This window comes from Eleginops maclovinus, chromosome 20, assembly GCF_036324505.1.
Source record: "Eleginops maclovinus isolate JMC-PN-2008 ecotype Puerto Natales chromosome 20, JC_Emac_rtc_rv5, whole genome shotgun sequence".
In the NCBI taxonomy this organism is placed as follows: domain Eukaryota; kingdom Metazoa; phylum Chordata; class Actinopteri; order Perciformes; family Eleginopidae; genus Eleginops; species Eleginops maclovinus.
The window spans coordinates 31,043,225-31,068,148 of NC_086368.1; the positions used below are offsets into that span (position 1 = coordinate 31,043,225).

General features: G+C 44.4%; 2 protein-coding genes across 3 annotated transcripts in view; both read right to left on the bottom strand.

Moving 5' to 3' along the window:
- The window catches only part of LOC134882942 (52 kDa repressor of the inhibitor of the protein kinase-like), a 439,430-nt gene that overhangs the window by 181,996 nt on the left and 232,510 nt on the right, over window positions 1-24,924 (bottom strand). The gene's annotated exons all lie outside the window — the stretch shown is intronic.
- The window catches only part of grm7 (glutamate metabotropic receptor 7), a 149,642-nt gene that overhangs the window by 64,961 nt on the left and 59,757 nt on the right, over window positions 1-24,924 (bottom strand). For both annotated transcript variants that reach the window (XM_063910830.1, XM_063910831.1), the window contains exon 2: window positions 24,366-24,582. In XM_063910830.1, the coding sequence (XP_063766900.1) occupies window positions 24,366-24,582 (217 nt within the window). The remainder of the gene's footprint in view (window positions 1-24,365; window positions 24,583-24,924) is intronic.

Sequence of the window (24,924 nt, forward strand, 5' to 3'; positions counted from 1 at the left end):
CCGGGGTTTAGGACTCCTCCTGCGGCTCCACGTCTCTAGCTGAGGTTAAATGATTCTCTTCAATGACTTTAACATTTCAGAAACCTCCTTTAAAGGTTTTCAGAGGGTTGAGGTACCACTGTGATTGAAAGAAGACTTTCACAGATCAGAAGAAAGAGCCCCTCTCTCTGCCGCCGCTGACATTTCAAATAACCTCCAACATTTCTGCACAGACATCTCAAAAAAAGGGAGGGAAATGCTGCAGGCTCCAGAAGAGATGTTGCTCAGTTCAATAAACGCCACTCCACTGCTCAGAGGAGCCGCAGCGGGGATGTAAATGCACTAAATACAGTTCTCTTATCTTGGGTCACAGAGTTCAACCTGCGATAAAAGTAAAATGTCTGTGAAGGATTTCCCTGTGTAAATGCTCAGAGATCCTGCAGAGCATGAGGTCATGGATTCCCAGTGGAGCAGGACATCTACCTGCAGGGTCAGGTAACCCAGGAGAGCAAGCTGCTGCACGACAAATAGGGATCACAGAGTAAACAGGAAGCAGATTTCCTGATGGGATTGATCTGAATTTTAACTTCTTAGAATTTTGACTTCTTTCTGAATTTAGACCACACAACATTTTAGGAATTTTCCACCAACAGAGACGGATTGAGCAGTGAAGCTTGATAAAGCTGCCGCCTGTGACGTGGTGAACAAAGTGATCGTGATTTTAAACCATCTTTTATGTATTTGTCTGAGATTAGAGACCCCACTCTCAGGGCGCTCACTCGTTCAGACGCTCTGGTAAACTCTTTGAAACGTCGGAAAGCAGGACGTGATTTAGCCGTAGAGACATGATGGATTCTGTATGAATATGAAATCTCCAGGACCAGCATGTTTAAACATCGCTACCTGAAGGTACATGTTTTATTCATGTTCAGATATCGTGAACATATTTGATTTATCACGCTTCAGTTATTATATTGCATTTGAGATGAGGAGTCATGGAGATATATCTCTGAGGCTTAACAAATGGACTGAATATCCTCTGCGTCCTTCATGGAGACAAATGGAGGATTTAAATCCACAGTATTATCATCACAATCTGACATTTCACATCAATCTCTCTATTTAGAAACGACTGGGCCTTTTTTATAAAACACAAGCCTCAAAAAACATCTGTTGGATAATCGAGGACACAGATAGATCATTTATATTAGATCATTTGCAGCAGCCGTATATTTAAAAGATCTCTCAGTAAATAATGAGACCTTTGTGTCTCTGATTATCTGAATCTTTACAAAGTGATGTTCAGCTCCTGGTTTTTACTCTCATACTCAAAGAACAATCAGACAGTTACAGTTAGAGACGAGTGGGGCCGCGTTTGGTTTCTGCAGCTTTCAGTAAACGCTGCTCATGTTTCCTCTGCTGAATGTTCTCTAGCTGCTGCAGATGTTTCTGCATGAGCTTTGGAACATCATAACTGGAGAGAATCAGCAGGAGATGAAGCTCCTCTCCTCTGGCACCAACAGAAGAGCTCACTGGAGGAGTCTCTCACTGGTAACGTGTCTCTAATCTGCAGAGAGGCTCCTTCCCAGAGGAAGTCCTGACGTACACACAGCTCAGGACTTCCTGTAGTAGAGGAAGTCCTGCAGTCCTCTGATGTGCCGGAGCTCGTAAACACAGGACGGATCGCCCCTCTGAACACTAACTACACTTCCCCTGGATTTATCTGTTACACACGACTGAGCATTGATCCAGGCGATCACTCTTCAGCTAAAGCAGCTCCACATCTGTGTGTGTGTGTGTGTGTGTGTGTGTGTGTGTGTGTGTGTGTGTGTTTGAGTTATGGACTCATTCCCCTCCTTACAGCGAGTGTTGGAGTTATGGCGGCGAGCGTCTGAACTCACAAGGTCGCAGAGCGCGATGATCCACATCACAAACATCAGGGAGCTGAATCAAGCCTTCAGTGAATGAAACATGAATATATACAGTGGGGCAAAAAAGTATTTAGTCAGCCACCAATTGTGCAAGTTCTCCCATTTAAAAGGATGAGAGAGGCCTGTAATTGTTATCATAGGTATACCTCAACTATGAGAGACAGAATGAGAAAAGAAATCCAGGAAATCACATTGTAGGATTTTTATGAATTCATTTCAAATGATTGTAGAAAATAAGTATTTGGTCAATAACAAAAGTTCATCTCAATACTTTGTTATATCCCCTTTGTTGGCAATGACAGAGGTCAAAGGTTTTCTGTAAGTCTTCACAAGGTTTCCACACTGTTGCTGGTATTTTGGCCCATTCCTCCATGCAGATCTCCTCTAAAGCAGTGATGTTTTGGGGCTGTCGCTGGGCAACACGGACTTTCAACTCCCTCCAAAGACTTTCTATGGGGTTGAGATCTGGAGACTGCTAGGCCACTCCAGGACCTTGAAATGCTTCTTACGAAGCCACTCCTTCGTTGCCCTGGCGGTGTGTTTGGGATCACTGTCATGCTGAAAGACCCAGCCACGCTTCATCTTCAGTGCCCTTGCTGATGGAAGGAGGTTTTCACTCAAAACCTCACGATACATGGCCCCATTCATTCTTTCCTTTACACGGATCAGTCGTCCTGGTCCCTTTGCAGAAGAACAGCCCCAAAGCATGATGTTTCCACCCCCATGCTTCACAGTAGGTATGGTGTTCTTTGGAGGCAACTCTGCATTCTTTCTCCTCCAAACACGACGAGTTGAGTTTTTACCAAAAAGTTCTATTTTGGTTTCATCTGACCATATGACATTATCCCAATCCTCTTCTGGATCATCCAAATGCCCTCTAGCAAACTTCAGACGGGCCTGGACATGTACTGGCTTAAGCAGGGGGACACGTCTGGAACTGCAGGATGTAAGTCCCTGGCGGCGTAGTGTGTTACTGATGGTAGCCTCTGTTACTTTGGTCCCAGCTCTCTGCAGGTCATTCACTAGGTCCCCCCGTGTGGTTCTGGGATTTTTGCTCACCGTTCTTGTGATCATTTTGACCCCACGGGGTGAGATCTTGCGTGGAGCCCCAGATGGAGGGAGATTAGCAGTGGTCTTGTATGTCTTCCATTTTCTAATAATTGCTCTCACAGTTGATTTCTTCACACCAAGCTGCTTACCTATTGCAGATTCAGTTTTCCCAGCCTGGTGCAGGTCTACAATTTTGTCTCTGGTCTCCTTTGACAGCTCTTTGGTCTTGGCCATAGTGGAGTTTGGAGTATGACTGTTTGAGGTTGTGGACAGGTGTCTTTTATACTGATAACGAGTTCAAAAAGGTGCCATTAATACAGGTAACGAGTGGAGGACAGAGGAGCCTCTTAAAGAAGAAGTTACAGGTCTGTGAGAGCCAGAAATCTTGCTTGTTTGTAGGTGACCAAATACTTATTTTACCGAGGAATTTACAATGAATTCATTAAAAATCCTACAATGTGATTTCCTGGATTGTTTCCCCCATTCTGTCTCTCATAGTTGAAGTGTACCTATGATAAAAATTACAGGCCTCTCTCATCTTTTTAAATGGGAGAACTTGCACAATTGGTGACTGACTAAATACTTTTTTGCCCCACTGTATACATACAGTATATATACAGTATATATATATACAGTATATATATATACTGTATATATACAGTATATATATATACTGTATATATTAGGGCTGTTCAAGTTAATGGGATGATAACGCTCTAACGCGTCTTCTGTCGGTGCGTTATCGGCCGGCTCTGCAGTCTGCGATTGATCTCAGTTCTGAGGAATAATTCAGATTAGTGGTTCCCTCTGTCGTGTTTGAATCTACAAAACAGACGTTATTCCAGAACTTGTTTATATGAAAGAGAAGTCTGCATAGTGTTCTCTATAAAACTGCAGCAGCATGCATATTCCACATTCTCTGATCAGGTCTGTTATGAAAGGTTTGCTTTTTGTTAATTTACAGACAATATTTAATGGAGAAACAACCAAAAATGTAGGTTTCAGGAGTGTTAAGTTCAAGAAAATGTCCTTCTGACAAAGACACCTGGCTCAGGAGTACTACAGACTCATTTAGTGTTTTTAAAGTTGTTGTCGAGCGCTAACTTATCCCTGAACTGGTTTAAATGAAGGCTGTCTGCAGAGGTTTTCTCATTAAAGCTGCAGGAGCATGCAGCAGCATCATGCATACTTCACATTGTTGATTAGATAAGTTATAAGAGGTTTGCATTTGGTTTATTTACAGACAGATATTGAACAGAGAAGCAACCAAAAATACGTTTTCCGGACCTTACAGTTTGACTAGTTTCCCTCTGTCGAAAAACCTCGGTCTCGAGAAGCACAAATTAATTTCAGTTAATAAACTTGTTGTCGGGATCATGTTCAAATCATATCTGAGGAAGCTGGATGGATCTTTGTATCCCTGAACTGGTTTGAATGAAGACAGTCTGCAGAGTTCTCTTTAAAGCTGCAGCAGCATCATGCATATCTCACATTGTGTGATCGGATCCGTTGTAGAGGATTTGCTTTGCGATGCTTTCCTCAGCAGAATCGGAGAGCATCAGTATTCTGTGAGATTCTGCAGGTCAGACGGGTCTGCATCACAACGACGTGTCAGACAGGATGTAGAGATAACTCTGCTAATGCTAAACAGATGCTGAGATGCAAGCTTTGTAACGTCTGAAATCTGCAGTCTGTTGAATCTGATTTGATGCCAATAGGATTCTCCTCTCCCTCCTTTGGAAACCATGAATGTCTGCACACTGTTTCATGAACATCCGGAAGCTGTTTAGAAATCTCAGTGTGAACCACAGATTCTCTCAAACATCATCGCCCATCCTCCATCGTATTACCAAAAGTCCACCCAAAAATCAGAGAGCTTAAACTGCTGCAGGACTCTCAGCACGGTGCTGCCGAGGATCTGAGCCTGCAGCGATAATCATCGTGATTCTCATTTCCACTTTACCCCAGCAGGCACCGCTTCATCCCCCACCTTTCAACGTGTTTAAAAGGCACCTGATGCCAGTGTGTGTGATGGATAGGAGGACCTTAATTGAAGGAACGTCTCTCGGACACACCGAGCTGCTGGCAGGAGGCAGAACGAGGCGAGGAGAAGAAACAACAGAATGTAAACGAGAGGAGCCGAGCGATTGGGAAATAAATCACCAGCTGAAGGTGCGGTAAATCTCAGAGGCTGGTCTGAGAGTCTGAGTCCGACTGAGGGCGTAAACACTTTATAAGACGGAAAGAGAGGCAGAATAAACCGGCTGTGGAGAGGGAGATGCATGATCCAAAAGATAAAGTGCTCAAATACAGAAAACTTCAGTGGCCTGCAGGGGCAATCACGCTACCACGGTCCAAAACTGAGAGAGACGTGCTGCAGCTTCAGAGAGGATGCAGATATAGAAACACAGATCAGAACTCCTGCAGAAACATCTGCAGCAGCTCTTCAACATCTGCAGCAGCTCTTCAACACCTGCAGCAGCTCTTCAACATCTGCAGCAGCTCTTCAACATCTGCAGCAGCTCTCACACATGCAGCATCTAGAGAACATTCAGCAGAGGAAACATGAGCAGCGTTTACTAAAAGCTGCAGACACCAAACGCTGCAAGAAGCTATAGATTTATTATTATTATTATATTTGTATATTTAATTTATTTGTATTTTATTCTATTTATTATTATTACAATTCATTTGTCATTACTTCTTTTTTTATTTTATAATACTATTATTATTTTCTATTTTATTTGTATTATTCATTTTTGAACTCGACATTTGTGTAGGTTTTAGCTTTTTGTTTTTTGGACCTTTCTTCAGATGAAATCATGTAGCTTTGTTATTGTTTATGTAAATCTACAGCATGTTGCAGACCCACACAGTTAAAACATGAACTACCAATGCTCTTGACGATGTCAAACGCTTCTTTATTGTCTGCTCGGTGTGAAGAGAGATCCTCCTCCTCTCTCGCTGTGACTCAACTCCTGCAGAACGGTGAAATATTCCTGACGTGGCAGCAACACAAGATAAAGGCAGAATAAGGATATCTCCATGAGAGTGTTGCAGCTGCATGATGAAAACATGCTGCTGCTCCCAGTGTTTCTGCCGCCACACAGACTCTCTGATCCTGCAGCAGGTGCGATCCCTCAGCACCTCTGCATTACAACGTAGAGTCACTCTGATGACCGACACTGAGTCAGGAAATACATATTTAGCAGAAATCCACCTTTTCAGTTTCCATCCCCTTAAACAGACGGAGGATTAACCTCTACGACCTGCTCAATCACCTAGCTTAGCAGTAGTGAAGTAATGTCATGACAGTGCTAACATGCTGCTAAGATGATGCTAAGATGCTGCTAAGATGATGCTAAGATGCTGCTAAATTGCTGCTAACTTGTTGCTAAGTTGGTGCTAGCATGCTGCTAAGATGATGCTAAGATGCTGCTAAATTGCTGCTAACTTGTTGCTAAGTTGGTGCTAGCATGCTGCTAAATTGCTGCTAACATGCTGCTAAGATGATGCTAAGTTACTGCTAACATGCTGCTAAGATGATGCTAAGTTACTACTAACGTACTTGTAACATGCTGCTAAGTTACTACTAACATACATGTAACATGCTGCTAAGATGATGCTAAGTTGTTGCTAAGATGATGCTAAGTTGCTGCTAACATACTTCTAACATGCTGCTAAGTTACTACTAACATACTTCTAACATGCTGCTAAGATGATGCTAAGTTTCTGCTAACATGCTGCTAAGTTGCTGCTAAGATGATGCTAAATTGCTGCTAAGATGCTGCTAAGATGATGCTAAGTTACTACTAACATACATGTAACATGCTGCTAAGTTGTTGCTAAGATGATGCTAAGTTGCTGCTAACATGCTGCTAAGTTGCTGCTAACATGCTGCTAAGTTGTTGCTAAGTTGTTTCTAAGTTGCTGCTAACATGATGTTTTTGAGGAAACAGGAAGACTATTTTAGCGTGCTGCCAATGAGGTGATGTTGTTTTGTTTGTGTGTTCATCTGTTTCTCAGTTATCCTCCCAGCTGTGCCTGCTGATGTGTGTGTAACATGCTCCTGTGTTTGGTGTGTGTTCATATTTAGTGTTCTCAGTGGATTTGGGAGATTGAAATGAACCCAAAGATAGAAAACCCTGTGTGTGTGTGTGTGTGTGTGTGTGTGTGTGTGTGTGTGTGTGTGTGTGTGTGTGTGTGTGTGTGTGTGTGTGTGTGTGTGTGTGGGCGCTATGAAGCTATGTTGGAGGAGCACGCGACATAAGATTTTCATTGCCAACATATACGCTGTATCTGCTGTGCATATGACAAATAAAACCTTGAAACCTTGAAACCTTGAAACCTATGAAGGAATTTATAGCACCATCATCTGACTGCTGGATTCTGTAAATCACATGTAGGAACATCATGCAGTATTATAGACTGAGCTCTGGAGACTTCAGTTATTTCAGATTCATCGTGCGATCAAAGAGATGTAAACCTGTGTGTGTCACCTGGGACAGGAGCAAGCTCAGATGTTAGCCGCTATGCTAATATGCTAAACCTCCGCTGCAAACACAACGAAATGCTGCTGCCCCCCCCATGACGAATACTTATAGATTAAAACTCATATTTAGTGAGTTTCTGCTGTCTGTAAACAACAATACATTCTGCTTGTAGGAATTAATGCATTTATGAGACGAGTCCTGATCCATCTCTATAAAAACCTGTCTGAAAATCAACTGATCAGATTTTGGCCACTTTGTGATGTCACTACGTTTTTTGACCTGAATCTCCTCTTAGAGCATCATTGGGGTTTTTAAATCAGCTCTCAGAGGAGCGTGGCCAGCATCCGCTCATTAGCATTTAAAGCTGCAGACACAGAATCAGATCTTTAGGAACAGGGCTGAGACAGAGGGGGTTACAGACAATGATCTGTTTGGTGTTTCAGCCAATCAGAGACAGGCTCTGGATATATCTGAGAGCTGGATATTTTGTTGATAAAGAGTATAATAGGAGACCTTTAAGCAATTTGTAACTTAAGTGCTTGTTTTGAACGTTCAACACTTTATTAATCAAAAAGAGAAATATGAACTTTTTTACTGAAAGGATCAAACTAAGTGTTGAAGACCCCAAACCCCCGATGACTCGTTGAGAGAGCGGATAAATCGTGTAACAGTGAAGCGCTGCCTCCGCATTAAAGCACATTAAGGACCCTAACATTTTATATATCAGGTGTAATATCAGTAAAGATGTCCATTATCAGGAATTAACGAGCGGCGCAGAGCCGGCAGCGGGTCATTACCTCCTCATCAGGAAACTCTGAAGGACGTTAGCCGTTTAAAGCGTGGTCACTTTCCAAAGAATAAAAAGTAGACTTATAATTTATAATTGTATGCATTTCCTCTTCTTCACCTGAGGGTCTGACTAATACCTGGAACACTGACTGAAAAATGAACTAACAAGACCGAAAGCTAAGATTTTAGCAGCATCTTAACAGCATCATAGCAGCATCTTAACAGCATCATAGCAGCATGTTAGCAGCATGTTAGCAGCATCTTAGCAGCATGTTAGCAGTATCTTAGCAGCATGTTAGCAGCATCATAGCAGCATGTTAGCAGCATGTTAGCAGCATCTTAGCAGCATGTTAGCAGCATCATAGCAGCATGTTAGCAGCATCATAGCAGCATGTTAGCAGCATGTTAGCAGCATCATAGCAGCATGTTAGCAGCATGTTAGCAGCATCATAGCAGCATGTTAGCAGCATGTTAGCAGCATCTTAGCAGCATGTTAGCAGCATCATAGCAGCATGTTAGCAGCATGTTCGCAGCATCTTAGCAGCATGTTAGCAGCATCATAGCAGCATGTTAGCAGCATCATAGCAGCATGTTAGCAGCATCATAGCAGCATGTTAGCAGCATGTTAGCAGCATCATAGCAGCATGTTAGCAGCATCATAGCAGCATGTTAGCAGCAGCATGTTAGCAGCATCATAGCAGCATGTTAGCAGCATCTTAACAGCATCATAGCAGCATGTTAGCAGCATCATAGCAGCATGTTAGCAGCATCAGAGCAGCATGTTAGTAGCATCATAGCAGCATGTTAGCAGCATCTTAACAGCATCATAGCAGCATGTTAGCAGCATCATAGCAGCATGTTAGCAGCATCATAGCAGCATGTTAGCAGCATGTTAGCATTATGTTAGCAGCGTGTTAGCAGCATGTTAGCAGCATCATAGCAGCATGTTAGCAGCATCATAGCAGCATGTTAGCAGCATCATAGCAGCATGTTAGCAGCATGTTAGCAGCATCATAGCAGCATCATAGCAGCATCTTAACAGCATCATAGCAGCATGTTAGCAGCATGTTAGCAGCATCATAGCAGCATGTTAGCAGCATCATAGCAGCATGTTAACAGCATGTTAGCAGCATCATAGCAGCATGATAGCAGCATCTTAACAGCATCATAGCAGCATGTTAGCAGCATGTTAGCAGCATCATAGCAGCATGTTAGCAGCATCATAGCAGCATGTTAACAGCATGTTAACAGCATCATAGCAGCATGTTAGCAGCATCATAGCAGCATGTTAGCAGCATCTTAACAGCATCATAGCAGCATGTTAGCAGCATGTTAGCAGCATGTTAGCAGCATCTTAGCAGTATGTTAGCAGCATGTTTGCAGCATGTTAGCAGCATCTTAACAGCATCATAGCAGCATGTTAGCAGCATGTTAGCAGCATCTTAACAGCATCATAGCAGCATGTTAGCAGCATCTTAGCAACATGTAAGCAGCATCTTAGCAGCATGTTAGCAGCATCATAGCAGCATCATAGCAGCATGTTAGCAGCATCTTAACAGCATCATAGCAGCATGTTAGCAGCATGTTAGCAGCATCTTAGCAGCATGTTAGCAGCATCATAGCAGCATGTTAGCAGCATCTTAGCAGCATGTTAGCAGCATGTTAGCAACATTTTAGCAGCATCTTAACACATGTTTTAAAGAGTCCATCATTGTCCCTGTCCCCAAAAAGACAAAACCCATCTGCCTCAATGACTACCGCCCAGTTGCACTCACCTCCATCATCATGAAGTGCTTTGAGCGGTTAGTCAAACCTTTATCACCTCCTCCCTCCCTGACTCACTGGACCCCCTGCAGTTTGCCTACAGAGCAAACAGGTCCACGGATGATGCCATCTCCCTCACCCTCCACACTGCCCTCTCCCACCTGGACCAGAGGAACACTTATGTGAGAATGCTGTTCATTGACTACAGTTCAGCATTCAACACCATTGTGCCCTCCAAGCTCATCATTAAGCTCAGGGACCTTGGGCTCAACAGCGCCCTCTGTGACTGGATCATGAGCTTCCTGACGGGCAGATCCCAGGCAGTGCGGATGGGGAACATCACATCCTCCACCTTGACCCTCAACACCGGAGCCCCTCAGGGTTGTGTGCTCAGCCCTCTCCTCTACTCCCTGTTCACGCACGACTGCGTGGCCACACACAGCTCCAACACCATCATCAAGTTTGCTGACGACACGACCGTCATCGGCCTGATCACAGACGGCGACGAGACGGCGTACAGAGAGGAGGTCAGAGCCCTGACATCTTGGTGCCAGGACAACAACCTCCATCTCAACGTCAGCAAAACAAAGGAGCTGATTGTGGACTACAGGAAGAGGCAGAGAGAGGCACACACACCCATCACCATCGACGGGACTCCTGTGGAGAGAGTCAGCAGCTTCAGGTTCCTCGGGGTTAACATCAGTGAGGACCTGACATGGACACATCACACCAGGGTCATATCCAAGACGGCTCGACAGCGGCTCTTCTTCCTCCGCAGGCTGCAGAAGTTCAACATGGACTCCAGGATACTCTGCAACTTCTACAGGTGCACCATCGAGAGTATCCTGACTGGCTGCATCACCGCCTGGTATGGCAGTTGCACCGCCCTCAACCGTAAGACTCTACAGAGGGTGGTGAAAACTGCTCAGCACATCACCAGGACGGAGCTGCCATCCATGGAGGACCTCTACACCCAGCGGTGTAGGAAGAAGGCCGGTAGGATATTAAAGGACCCCCATCACCCCAGCACCAATCTGTTCTGTCTGCTGCCGTCTGGCAGACGGTACCGCAGCATCCGGACCAAGACCACCAGACTCAGAGACAGTTTTATACCACAGGCTATAAGACTGCTGAACTCTGAGCTCTGTGAATGTCTACTCACATCTGTTTATAGTATACACACACACACACACACACACACACACACACACACACACACACACACACACACACACACACACACACACACACACACACACACACACACACACACACACACACACACACACACACATATCTATATATTATACACATCTGCCATACATATCTGTTTATAGTACACATATCTATATATTATACATATCTGCCATATACATCTGTTATACATAATATATGCATCTGTCCATACCTCCTCATTCCACAGAGTAAAGTATGTAAATACTCTCAATGTATTCCACATATGTATATATTTCACATCCTCAAATCTTTACTGTTGTTATTGTAAATATTCTTCTCTCTTTTTGCACTATTTTATTATCTTATCTGCACCATGTATGTTGAGTTGTTGGAGGAGCATGGGACATAAGATTTTCATTGCCATCATACAGAATGTTTGCCCCATTTTAGCAGCATTTTAGCAGCATCTAACGTCTCCTGCATCAGAGGCCTCTGTGTCGCTCCTCTGCTGCATGGCGTGGCATAGAGGGAGCTAGCGTGATGGCCCAGGAGCTGACAGGTGATCATAAGTAGTTCGGAGGCTGTGTAGCACTGCAGGGCCGGGACCTGCTCCTGTGGCTCCTGCAGGATGGCAGAGGACTCAATCCACTCCATATGTATTATTTATTTAGGGTCAACAAAGCATTTAGTGCACGTACAGTATCTACAGGAGGTTAGCTGCTGCTGGTTTATAATGCAGCAGGACAGAGAAGGATGCATTCTGCAGCTGTTATTAATAATGTGTGTTGGAGTTTCATAACGCCCGCAGCTAATGATGACCGTAAACAGTGAGTCAAAACAATCACTCTGACAGCTGTGCTGTTTATCTCACTCACATTAGCTGCTTCATCATGAGCGTCACAGTTCTGGACGGTAATCCTGGTTCTGAATACTTTTCTCTTCAAGCACTTTCTCAGTTTGTGAGGATTACACTAATGTGTCAATTATTAAATAGTAAGCCTCAAAGTATTATAATTGAGAGACTGCTGTTTTTACTCAATTAAAATAACTTTCAATTCCCCAAAATCCCGACAGTACATCCTTTTTATTATCAGGTATTTTATATTGGCCTCACCTGAACAGGTATTAATGAACATGGCTTTATTAACGCATCATTTAACTCCAAATGCTTTCAAAAGCCTTGTGAAATCAACTTTTTGCTGTTCGCATTTTCACTTCATCGACCCCTGTAAACCCCTCCTCTACGGCATCAGCTCACCCCCCTCAATAGACTCCAACTGGTTCAAAAACCAGCCCCCAGATCTCAAAGACCTTCGCTGGCTTCCCGTCTCCCACCGCATCAACTACAAAATACTGGTCCTCCACCATCGGCCCTCCGCTGACCTCCTCGCCCCCTACCAACCCCAACCGTCCCTCCGATCCACCTCAGCCGGTCTCCTATCCATCCCTAAATCCAAACTCCAAGACCTTTTCTGAGGCAGCTCCCTGATTGATCACATGATATTTGATGTGAATGGTTTTCATGTTACTCCTGAGGGAGGAGCTGAAGGAAACCCTGCTGAAGCCTCAGGATATCTTCATGTTCATACACCTTCACCCTGGGCTGAACACCCTCCCAACAAGTAGCATCCTCCTGTCTGAGAGTCAGGGGGGAGCTGGCTCTTCCTCTTCCTCTGGTTAGAGTTTGATGTCTGGGTTTTGTCCCCGGGCTGCAGTGGTTCTGCTGAAGGCTTCATGTCGCGCAAACCGCCTGTGGCACGCTCAGTTCTGGATTACACTGCAGAGCATCACAGGAACATACAGAGGCATTCAGGCTCCACAGGCTGCCAGGAAATACTCATACCCACTCACAGGAAACACTCACATCCACAGGAAATACTCATACCCACTCACATAATGCAGACCAATGCTACCACTTTAGCTTTCAGCGCTAACGCCTTCAATTTGTATTTGCAATGCTAACTCCTTTGTTATAAATGCTAACTCCTTTGTTATAAATGCTAACTCTTTTGTTATAAATGCTAACTCTTTTACTTTCAATGCTAACTGGATATAAAATACATAAGCGTGGATAAATTCTCAACAAACACAACAATATTTTCTCAAGTATAGGCACTAGAATTCCTGCAGATTGTAAGTATAGTATAAAGTGAAATATATCGCTCTGAAGTTAAGTGGAATGGAAGTATAAAGCTGAAACTTATCGTGTTTATCCGAATAGTTTTATTTCACATTTCATTCACACAGGGAAGACCAGCCCCTCCCTTTAGAGGGCGCTGTACACCCCAGCAGATGGTGTCTCTGGGTGTCTCCTGAGTGGACAGCTGCTGTCTCTTCCTCTCAGACTTTGTTTCCTCTCCATGTTTCACTTCTGCGCTTTATTGGCAGTTTTCTTGGTTTTAATGTTTGTGTAAATGTTAGATTTACGCCTTTTCTCCTCGCCGGTGAACACTTGTTGCTCGTGCAAAGAGAAGAAACGCCTCTCATTGGACCCTCGGTGTACATAACGGAGGCTTTAAAGGGACAAGCTGCAGGCAGAGGGACAGTTTCCTGATGCCAGATATGTGAGAGTTAAGTTGAAAGACAGATTTCTAAAGGCTCTTTTTCTGTATCACAACCCCCTCCCCTTCTCCTTGTGGTAGATATGGTTTGATTGCTTGATTTTAGTTGTACTTTTTTATCATATTTCCCCCCTGTGAAGCGGCTCTGAGCACCTGATGAAGCTCTGGCTTTAACTTCTTTATACTTCAACTTCTCATGCTTACCTCAATATTCTTTTCTAACATATCTGTTATTGCACATTTCATCTTTAAGTCAAATAGCCAATAGCAGCATGAACTGAAATACAGGAATAATTGAAAAGCAAAGTGTTGGTGGTTTTCTGTATATTTCAGACATTTGGACCTATCTACACGTGCTCGTTGTGATTTATGTGAAAGTGATTTATTTCAGGAGAGAGTGAAACAGTGAGAGATTAAATGAAGCGTGAACCTAATCTCACTGACGGGAACGACCCACCATTTAACACAAAAACTGTGAAAAACAACTACATTATTTATGAAGCTCAGTCTGTGTGTGTGTGTGTGTGTGTGTGTGTGTGTGTGTGTGTGTGTGTCAGGGTGATGGATAGAGTAATATCAGCTGTTATGACTGTGTTGTCTGTGGAATATGAACTGATGAATGAGGTTACTGATGAGGTTAATGTGGAAACATATGTTATATATTTATGACACGAAGCAGCAGGATGGGATTCAGAGACACTAGGTCCAAGTTTTACAGGATTTAGCAAAACGTTTTCCCTCTCTGTCTCCTTCCGTCACAACCTTGGAGTCGTGTTGGATATGAAGCACATCTGCAGAACTGCCTTCTTCCATCTCAGAAATACATCCCTCTCCTTCTCTGCTGCAGAAACCCTCGTCATGCCTTCATCTCATCCACACTAGACTACAGCCTCCTCTCTGGACTCCTGAATAAACTCCAGTTCATCCTGACGCCGTCTCCTCCCCCAAACCTACATACCACCCTGTCCTGTAGAACCTCCACTGGCTCCCCGTCCCCTCACAGACCTGCTCCAACGGACGTGGAGGGACACTTCCCCTTCCCTGTAGAACTCACTCCCCAACACATCTGTGACTATAAGCCAACACCACACTGGGAAGAATAGATTTCTGGTGTGAAATACTCATTAATATGAATAATCTGTGAGTTTTAGTCCCAGATTTAGGGAAGGGTGCAGTCCTAAATCCAATTTAGCGCCATTGTTAAGGCATTTATTTAACTGAATTAAGTGATGAATGATGGCGTCTGTATTTTTACCAAACATTTAGAGTCAAAGAGACCATCAGCACACAGGTCCGGTGGGGAATACTGAATAAGTCTTAATATATTTGACTTTTAGGGTTCGTTCTGCTGCACGTCATTTATAATAGTTCATGACAGATTCTAAAAGTGTTTTCCAGGAAAGCCTCATCAGTGAAGGTCAGTGTTTCAGTCTAAAGGCTTTGTTTTTTAGAAATGGAGATCAGTCAAAACACAGACTGACGCTGGAGGAGGATCTCTCTGAACAACGGTTAGCGTAGCATTAATGTGTGCAGGTTTAAACAGCCTCCTGAGTCTGGGGCAGAGTGAGGCCTGAACAGGACACTTTATCGAGGAAGAAGAGGAACTGCATGGATACAGAAAGGAAGTTGTAATATTTGGGAGAACTCCTGATATTTCAAGGATGAGAAAAGTAGATATTTAAGTAGTATTGTGAACAGCGGCTATACGAGCAACAAGGTCAGAGTTCACGGTACAATGCTAGGGTGAAGCAAATGTCCAAAGCCTCAACATACAGAGAGACGGTATGAGCTCTGGACCCGCAGAACACATGTAGACACACAGAGAGTAAAGAATGGTTTAAACGATAGCAACTGCTGAGAGAACAACTCAGGAGTCCTGAATCCGTCCGATGAGTCACGGAGTGAGTCAGCTTCCCGTTAATGACCTGACACTGACTTCACTTTAATGAAGTGTGTGACGGGAAGCTGGCGTTACTTGTGAGTCAATGTGTGTGTTTCTCTCACACGTTGGAACCTCCTGCAGATAGCATCCTCCTGAGTCTGTGCATGCTGTCACCCCTGACCCTTTATCCATCAGTGTAATTAAAACACTCAGAAGCATCCTAACCCTTACTGTACGCCTTAAATATGAAAGCTTAATGTGCTGTCACTAAATACAAACTCAACTAAACAACAACACTTTTAAAACCCCAATCCCCTGCAGTGGATAACGTTTTCTTGAGTCTGAGACCAATATGTCTTCCTCCTCCCTCAGAGTCCTTGATGTGGGCCAGATATTGAGTTGAGCTTCTTAAAATGTAAAGAAATGAAGTCAGTGCTCAGGAAAACTCCACCTTGAAGTATCGACGTTTCTTCGACTTAATCCTGCAGCCTGCAAAGCTCCTCTGGGAAGAAACGTCCAAAAAGTGATCGCTCAGCGAATGCAGAAACACATCTGTTGGGTAACAGGTGCAAACTCTCCCATCAGGAGAAATGAGCTGCAGCTTCAGAACCATGCAGATATAAAACCACAAACCTTCCAAAGCTCCAAACACAACGGAGACCAGGGGACACTAAAGAGTGACGCACACAGCTGGGACCGGAGCGGTTTTGTATTGCAGTGTTTGGTTTCTGCAGCTTTTAGTAAACTGCTCATGTTTCCTCTGCTGAATGTTCTCTAGATGCTGCATGTGTTGAAGAGCTGCTGCAGATGTTTCTGCATGTGTTGAAGAGCTGCTGCAGATGTTTCTGCATGTGTTGAAGAGCTGCTGCAGATGTTTCTGCATGAGTTTGGATCTGTGTTTCTATATCTGCTTCCTCTCTGAAGCTGTTCCTGATGGAGGAGGTCTGGGTCACTGTAGCACGTTGGCGCCTGCAGGCCACTGAAGATTGGAGATCATTACATAAAAAGAAGGGTTTGTTTGACACAAAGGATTTTTAGTAGAAGATCAATGATGATGAATGTGACGGAGATAGAGCTGAGGGAACGTTAGTGGAGGCTGAGCATCAGGCCGTCTGTTCCCTCTGTGACGGATTTCTCTCTGGATCTCCTCTGACGGCTCATCACTCCACGGCTGCCGGACTCAAAAGGAAGCTCCTGTTCCTCCGGGATCAGGGGGAGTTTATGGAGCAGCAGAGGCTATTAAACGGCTGCTGAGGGACACCAGCTAATCTAACACCAGAGTTATGGGCTGCATTCAGTGACGTGTGGCTTCAGATATTCCTCAGGTAATGAACATATAAATAAACACAGTGAGGGGGGGGGCTGCTTAGAGAAGATGGATTAGGCAGAGCTGAGGAGAGGGAAGCTTCAGGAACACACTGTGCAAACCAGTTGCTTCTGTCTGACTTTTTCTCAGAACATGACCTTTTTCTTAGAATTTGTTTTCCGCACACAGGGATCGTTGACCTTGCTCATGTATAAGGCATGAAACAAAATGCTGATTATACCTTTTTTTTGGATTTTGGAGAAAAAAGTGAGAATTTTGATAAACAAGTTAAAATTTCGTTCCAATTCGACATCTAGAACAAAATCCCCAAAAATTGACTATGTGGCATTTTTCCTCTTAGTTTGACTTCTTTTCATCCTGTGATTTAGACTGATATATTTTCAATTTCTTTCTCAGAACATACATTTTTCCTTTGAGATTTTGGAGAAAAAAAATTGAGAATATTGAAAATATAGTCAAAAAATTGGAAAACGTCTGAATTTGTTAAAAAAAGTGAGAATTTTGAAAAAAGTCAGGAATATAAAACCTGACTCTGTGAGGACCGCTCATGTAAACCGTGACTCTGTGAGGACCGCTCATGTAAACCGTGACTCTGTGAGGACCGCTCATGTAAACCCTGACTCTGTGAGGACCGCTCAAGTAAACACTGACACTGTGAGGACCGCTCATGTAAACCCTGACTCTGTGAGGACCGCTCAAGTAAACCCTGACTCTGTGAGGACCGCTCATGTAAACCGTGACTCTGTGAGGACCGCTCATGTAAACCGTGACTCTGTGAGGACCGCTCATGTAAACCGTGACTCTGTGAGGACCGCTCATGTAAACCCTGACTCTGTGAGGACCGCTCAAGTAAACCCTGACTCTGTGAGGACCGCTCATGTAAACCGTGACTCTGTGAGGACCGCTCATGTAAACCCTGACTCTGTGAGGACCGCTCAAGTAAACCCTGACTCTGTGAGGACCGCTCATGTAAACCCTGACTCTGTGAGGACCGCTCATGTAAACCGTGACTCTGTGAGGACCGCTCATGTAAACCCTGACTCTGTGAGGACCGCTCAATTAAAACCTGACTCTGTGAGGACCACTCATGTAAACCCTGACTCTGTGAGGACCGCTCATGTAAACCCTGACTCTATGAGGACCGCTCATGTAAACCCTGACTCTGTGAGGACAGCTCATGTAAACCCTGACTCTGTGAGGACCGCTCATGTAAACCCTGACTCTATGAGGACCGCTCATGTAAACCCTGACTCTGTGAGGACCGCTCATGTAAACCCTGACTCTATGAGGACCGCTCATGTAAACCCTGACTCTATGAGGACCGCTCATGTAAACCCTGACTCTGTGAGGACTGCTCAATTAAAACCTGACACTGTGAGGACCGCTCATGTAAACCCTGACTCTGTGAGGACTGCTCAAGTAAACCCTGACTATGTGAGGACAGCTCATGTAAACCCTGACTCTGTGAGGACTGCTCAATTAAAACCTGACACTGTGAGGACCGCTCATGTAAACCCTGACTCTGTGAGGACCGCTCAAGTAAACCCTGACACTGTGAGGACCGCTCATGTAAACCCTGACTCTGTGAGGACCGCTCAAGTAAACCCTGACTCTGTGAGGACCGCTCATGTAAACCGTGACTCTGTGAGGACTGCTCATGTAAACCCTGACTCTGTGAGGACCGCTCATGTAAACCGTGACTCTGTGAGGACCGCTCATGTAAACCCTGACTCTGTGAGGACCGCTCAATTAAAACCTGACTCTGTGAGGACCACTCATGTAAACCCTGACTCTGTGAGGACCGCTCATGTAAACCCTGACTCTATGAGGACCGCTCATGTAAACCCTGACTCTGTGAGGACAGCTCATGTAAACCCTGACTCTGTGAGGACTGCTCAATTAAAACCTGACACTGTGAGGACCGCTCATGTAAACCCTGACTCTGTGAGGACTGCTCAAGTAAACCCTGACTATGTGAGGACAGCTCATGTAAACCCTGACTCTGTGAGGACTGCTCAATTAAAACCTGACACTGTGAGGACAGCTCATGTAAACCCTGACTCTGTAAGGACCGCTCATGTAAACCCTGACTCTGTAAGGACCGCTCATATAAACCCTGACTCTGTAAGGACCGCTTATGTAAACCCTGACTCTGTGAGGACTGCTCAATTAAAACCTGACTCTGTGAGGACCGCTCATGTAAAGCCTGTCTATGTGAGGACCGCTCATGTAAACCCTGACTCTGTGAGGACTGCTCATGTAAACCCTGACTCTGTGAGGACTGCTCAATTAAAACCTGACTCTGTGAGGACTGCTCAATTAAAACCTGACTCTGTGAGGACCGCTCATGTAAAGCCTGTCTATGTGAGGACCGCTCATGTAAACCCTGACTCTGTGAGGACCGCTCAATTAAAACCTGACAATGTGAGGACCGCTCAATTAAAACCTGACACTGTGAGGACCGCTCATGTAAACCCTGACTCTGTGAGGACTGCTCAAGTAAACCCTGACTATGTGAGGACAGCTCATGTAAACCCTGACTCTGTGAGGACCGCTCATGTAAACCCTGACTCTGTGAGGACTGCTCAATTAAAACCTGACACTGTGAGGACAGCTCATGTAAACCCTGACTCTGTAAGGACCGCTCATGTAAACCCTGACTCTGTAAGGACCGCTCATGTAAACCCTGACTCTGTAAGGACCGCTTATGTAAACCCTGACTCTGTGAGGACTGCTCAATTAAAACCTGACTCTGTGAGGACCGCTCATGTAAAGCCTGTCTATGTGAGGACCGCTCATGTAAACCCTGACTCTGTGAGGACTGCTCATGTAAACCCTGACTCTGTGAGGACTGCTCAATTAAAACCTGACTCTGTGAGGACCGCTCATGTAAAGCCTGTCTATGTGAGGACCGCTCATGTAAACCCTGACTCTGTGAGGACCGCTCAATTAAAACCTGACACTGTGAGGACCGCTCAATTAAAACCTGACACTGTGAGGACCGCTCAATTAAAACCTGACACTGTGAGGACCGCTCATGTAAAACAATGGAAGAAGTTTGATTTCAGTCTGCTGGTTCGTGTTTTCAGATATCTGAGAGACTCCCCCCGCTCCCACACCGTCCTGATCGGCTGCCGCTCCTCACACGGTTTACAGCCCAGTCAGCACTCTCTGAAGGAATGGAAAGCAAATATCTGGCAGTGCTCCGTCCCCATCCTGCTGATTCAGAGATAATAAGGCGGCGTCCTGAGGCTCCTGTCTGGACAGAGCAGCTGCAGAGTAATAAGCTACATCAGACCAACCTCCGGGGCGAAGCTGCTACTGACCGTCCAGACACACCGAGGGACGTTTGTTTTGGAGAGAGCTCCGACTGCTGAGGATAAACGAGTCCAAGCTGAGAAACAAAGATGATGGACTGCTACCGGCTGAAGGGCAAGGTGAATTCATGGGCTGTGAGGAAGTCAAAGTATGTACTGGGGTGAGAAATATCACACACTACATCCAGAGGATTTACTAACACCATAATAAAGTTCTGAAAAGTTGATTTCAAATCCTCTGTGAAGCTTCCTGTTGTCGTTTACTCTGTTGTCTTTATATGTGATGTTTACTGTGCTTTAAGGTGACAGTGTCTCATGTGAATGATGTGGAACTGAAACAGAGTCTGTCCTCTCTGAGAGAAGCTGTGTCTCCTGCAGGATTCAGCTGGATTGTGTCCATTAAGTTGCCTACATCAGGACTCACACACACTTCCATCCTAACACAGCCGGGTATCGACCTGAGACTTTTACGACGATCTGAATGAATGAAATGCTCCCGGCCTCACATGACGCTCCTGAGAGAAGAGGAGCAGCTGTGTCTCCGGCAGTAAACACCGTGCGGGTTTATGTGTTTGTGTAGCAGAGAATAGAAGGCACTAAGAGCTCACGTCTCGTTCACTTTTATTGATATTATTCATTGGATTTGGAGCACTTTATATCAGATAAAAAGAGAAATCTTAGCAAATATAGATTCTGGATAAAGACTTTTATCTCTTCTCGGTTCATAACGGGTTTATCAATCGATGATCAAGATATGAAGGGGATTGTTTTCACTGGGTGGTTTCTTTACCACCTTTTTATTCATAAAGAAAAACAGTGTTTCACATTTTTAAAGGTCCCTTATTTTACTCCTGATAGAAAGAATGGGAGGATGAAACCCTCTTTATTTGTCACATACATGCACACAGCAGAGCACACAGTGAGATTTAACCCATCCTAGTGCTAGGAGCAGTGCTGGGTTATAAATATGACTCACAGAACATCATAGCTGTGGTTCAGTACACTCCGTTCCTTTCAATCCCATTGTTTTCAGATACCTGACCACATTTCACTTTTTTTCTTCACAATTTGACTTTATTTCTGAAAATCCAGAGTTGTTGTTTTTTTTCACATTTCTGACTTTTTGCTTCTTTTTAAGAAATCTGACATTTTTCTCATTTTCTTTTTTTCTGAGAATTTTCATTTTTTAAAAACAATTTCCACTTTTGAGATATTTGAGTAAAGTGAGTATTTTGAAAAAATAGTCAGAAAATGTAAAAAAAATTGAGAGCTTTGAAAATATGATTAGGGCCTCATGAAGATGGAGTTACAATAATGTGAAAATAGTGGGACTTTGAGATGTAGAACGTTCATCATAGCTGTGGTTCAGCAAAAGCACATGTTCCTTTCTATCCCTGCTGTTTTCCCAGGGCAATGGCTGCTGAGGCTCATGGGTAATTTAGTGTTTGGGGACAGAAACACTGTCCTAACAAAGTGTTAATGAATCAAACCAGAGGTCAGAAGAGTTTCTGAGTTCAGTCACAATCAGGAGATCAATCAGAGACAAACACAGAGGAGAGACGGCTCCTCCTGAATGAGAGGTTTCTGAGTGTGTGTGTGTTCCAGACTTCCCTTCAGATTCTGCTGAGGAAGAACCCGGTTTGTCTGAGCCGAATGAACAGAAGTTTTCAAAGAAGCCGGAGAAAAACTTTAGATAAGAGAGAAAGCGCTAATCAGTCTGCCAACACCTGACTAATCACTCTGGAAGTTTCCTCATTCCCGCCTCAGTGTGTGGGTGTGTGTGTCCTATCTTCAACGCCTCGTTGGAAACGAATGCTGTCTAATTATATGTCTGCCGCTTTGTGTGTGTGTGTGTGTGTGTGTGTGTGTGTGTGTGTGTGTGTGTGTGTGTGTGTGTGTGTGTGTGTGCAAGACTTTATATGTGGTCGTACAGAAGAAAAACTCCCGCAATCAATACACGCTGGATAACTCCCAAATCTGCTGAACACACACACACACACACACACACACACACACACACACACACACACACACACACACACACACACACACACACACACACACACACACACAGACATCTATCAGCTGAGCAGTCAGAAAGCCAAGTACGTATCCCGGATTGATAGCATCAGAAATAAGAGGATTAAGGAGCAATTACACTCTGTGCACAATGACCAGAGTCTCTGTAAAGTACTATGATGCATTTATCGTTAATTACCTAATCTCTGTCGGCTCCTCAGTCCCTGAAACATGCTGCATTTTTAATGTCACACTGCCAGAAAACACTCAGCGTAGTGACTTCCTGTCCCATGGTCTGGAGGTCAATGGTTTCTTGAAGGTGTTTTTGGTTTTATAGCCCAACATTAGCCTCCTTTAGCTTAGCGGTGGAGACGTGAAGTCATATTGGACCAGGGAGATGATGCCTTCAGGGACCAACACACAAACACCACATATATTTATTTAACCACCCTACTCTTTCTACTTCTTTCAAGTGGCGACTTCTTATTACAAATATAGCATTATGAGAGGTTTGACGCTGTGTGCCTCCTAGCATTGCTCTGCATGCATCTGTACTTGTGCAATGAGAGAATTTCAAACACATGTCTTTCCCTCCACGTAATGTGCAGTAACCTCAGAATCAGGGCTTTATATTAATGAAACACCCTCAGGCTGAGAGTACAGGTTATTCATCTCCGAGGGTTTTGAAAATACACAATGATGTTACATTTTTAAAAGTGGTTTAATGAGGATTGAGTCGAAGAAGACCTAAGGATTTCTTATACGTACTGCACAGATACTCGATGGGGGGGGGTCATGGATAAATAGACTGACATGTAACCCCAACACCGTATATGGCACCATCTCCTCCAGGGAATCAACCCGGCAGAGCAGAGAGGTGTTAGGTCTGCTTCTGGTGGCTGATTCCATCCAGAGGTCAGTTTTTTAAACCCGACTGGATAAGATGGATGGATGCTGAGCTTTGTGGAGGAACCCTCTATCTCCATTTAGACGGACTCTGTGATTGGTTGAACTCCTCTGGACTTATCACCCTCTGTCTTCTGATGGTCCTTAAACTAACTCTGTCTGAGTGAGCCGACCATCTGAGTTTTGGACATTTATCCAATAGTGATTAAACAACCTTATAAACCCTCATTTATCTATCTATTAAATAAATGCATCAGCTCTGCAAATAATCTGCACACTGCATGAACTTTATGTTGTCTTGTAAGTAGATTTATCAGGCCTCAGATTTTAGGATATGTCCTGAACAGCTTCCAGACGGAGCTGCAGGAGGATAAATAGTGCTGAGGGTTCTCGGGGGTGACATCAAGAAGGACCGCTGTGCCGTTCATTTGATCAAATCAAGCTTCAAAAAGCTGCACAGATCAATGCTCGGGGTCTTATCCGTGTGGAAATATTGCCAGCTGTTTGGAGTTAGCACAGTTAAAATCTGTGTGGCGTCCTCTGTGCGCTGTCCTTTAATAATCCTCTAAAAACCGACGCACATAAATGTCAGGACACTTCCTCACTGAGAGTCAGATCGCTGCAAATGTCACCCAGATTATTCAGGGAGCAATCAACACCACTGTGTACCTCATTAACTCTCCTCAAACAGCTCACATCTGATCTGCTTCAGCCTCAGATGAGTGCGTATATTACACTTTACATCAGGAAACACACAGAGCCTACCGGCCTGCTTCAGAGGGTCAGACTGACGCATCTTTTCAAGCTACAGTACCAATTTGCTCTCCAAGAAAAATGACTTAAAAGCGAGTAAACTGCATCGACTGATGGTAGACTCGGAGCCTCAGTGAAGTCACACATGAAGGCTGAACAGGATACAAAATATATAAACCGCATCATCTAATCCAACCCTAACCCAAGGTTCCCTAGACTTTTAGGTACCATCACTCCTTATTAATACTCTTCAAACAGCTTACATCTAATCTGTTTTGTCCCCAAATGTAATCTTGTACTTGACATTAGGAACACATGGAACCCACATGTTCTTGAGTTGTGAACCCTGACCCTAACCCGGACCATCCACCAGTTCTATACCAAAGCTCCAGAGAGAATGATGAAAGGGGGGTCTCACCTGATTCTCTGGAGAGCTGCATGAAGGCGTCCACCCCCTTCTCCCCGTAGCTCCCCTCCGAGGCCAGCGTGGAGACGTAGTTCCAGCCCATGGCCTTCACGATGTCCACCATGGCCTGAGCCTGGAAGCTGTCCGGAGGCACCACACGCGAGAAGAAGTCGTAACGCCGGTCGTCGCTCAGCTCCGGAGCCGTGGAGGCGTAGCTGACCTGAGGGATCTGGGGAGGAGGAGGAAGAGGAGTTAGGAAGGAGGAAGATGGATGGGTTCGCTCAGAATCAGATCTCCTTTACTGGTCCCACTGCGGGGAGATTCTCCGAGCTACCCTGGAGAAAAGTCTGCTTCAAAATCAAGTAAAGAATAATAAAAACTAGCTGTGTTCTCTAGCACAAGATAAGAAATCTGCCAACAGAGCCAGGGAACATTTGATTGGTTAGACTTGTTGGTATAGTCAGATAAATGAGATCTTGTAATGAGCTGGAAATGTGTTTTAAATAATCCAGAAATGCTCTGTGTGTGTTCTGATGTTTGTTAGTGATTCTCCAATAACACCAGTCTGGGT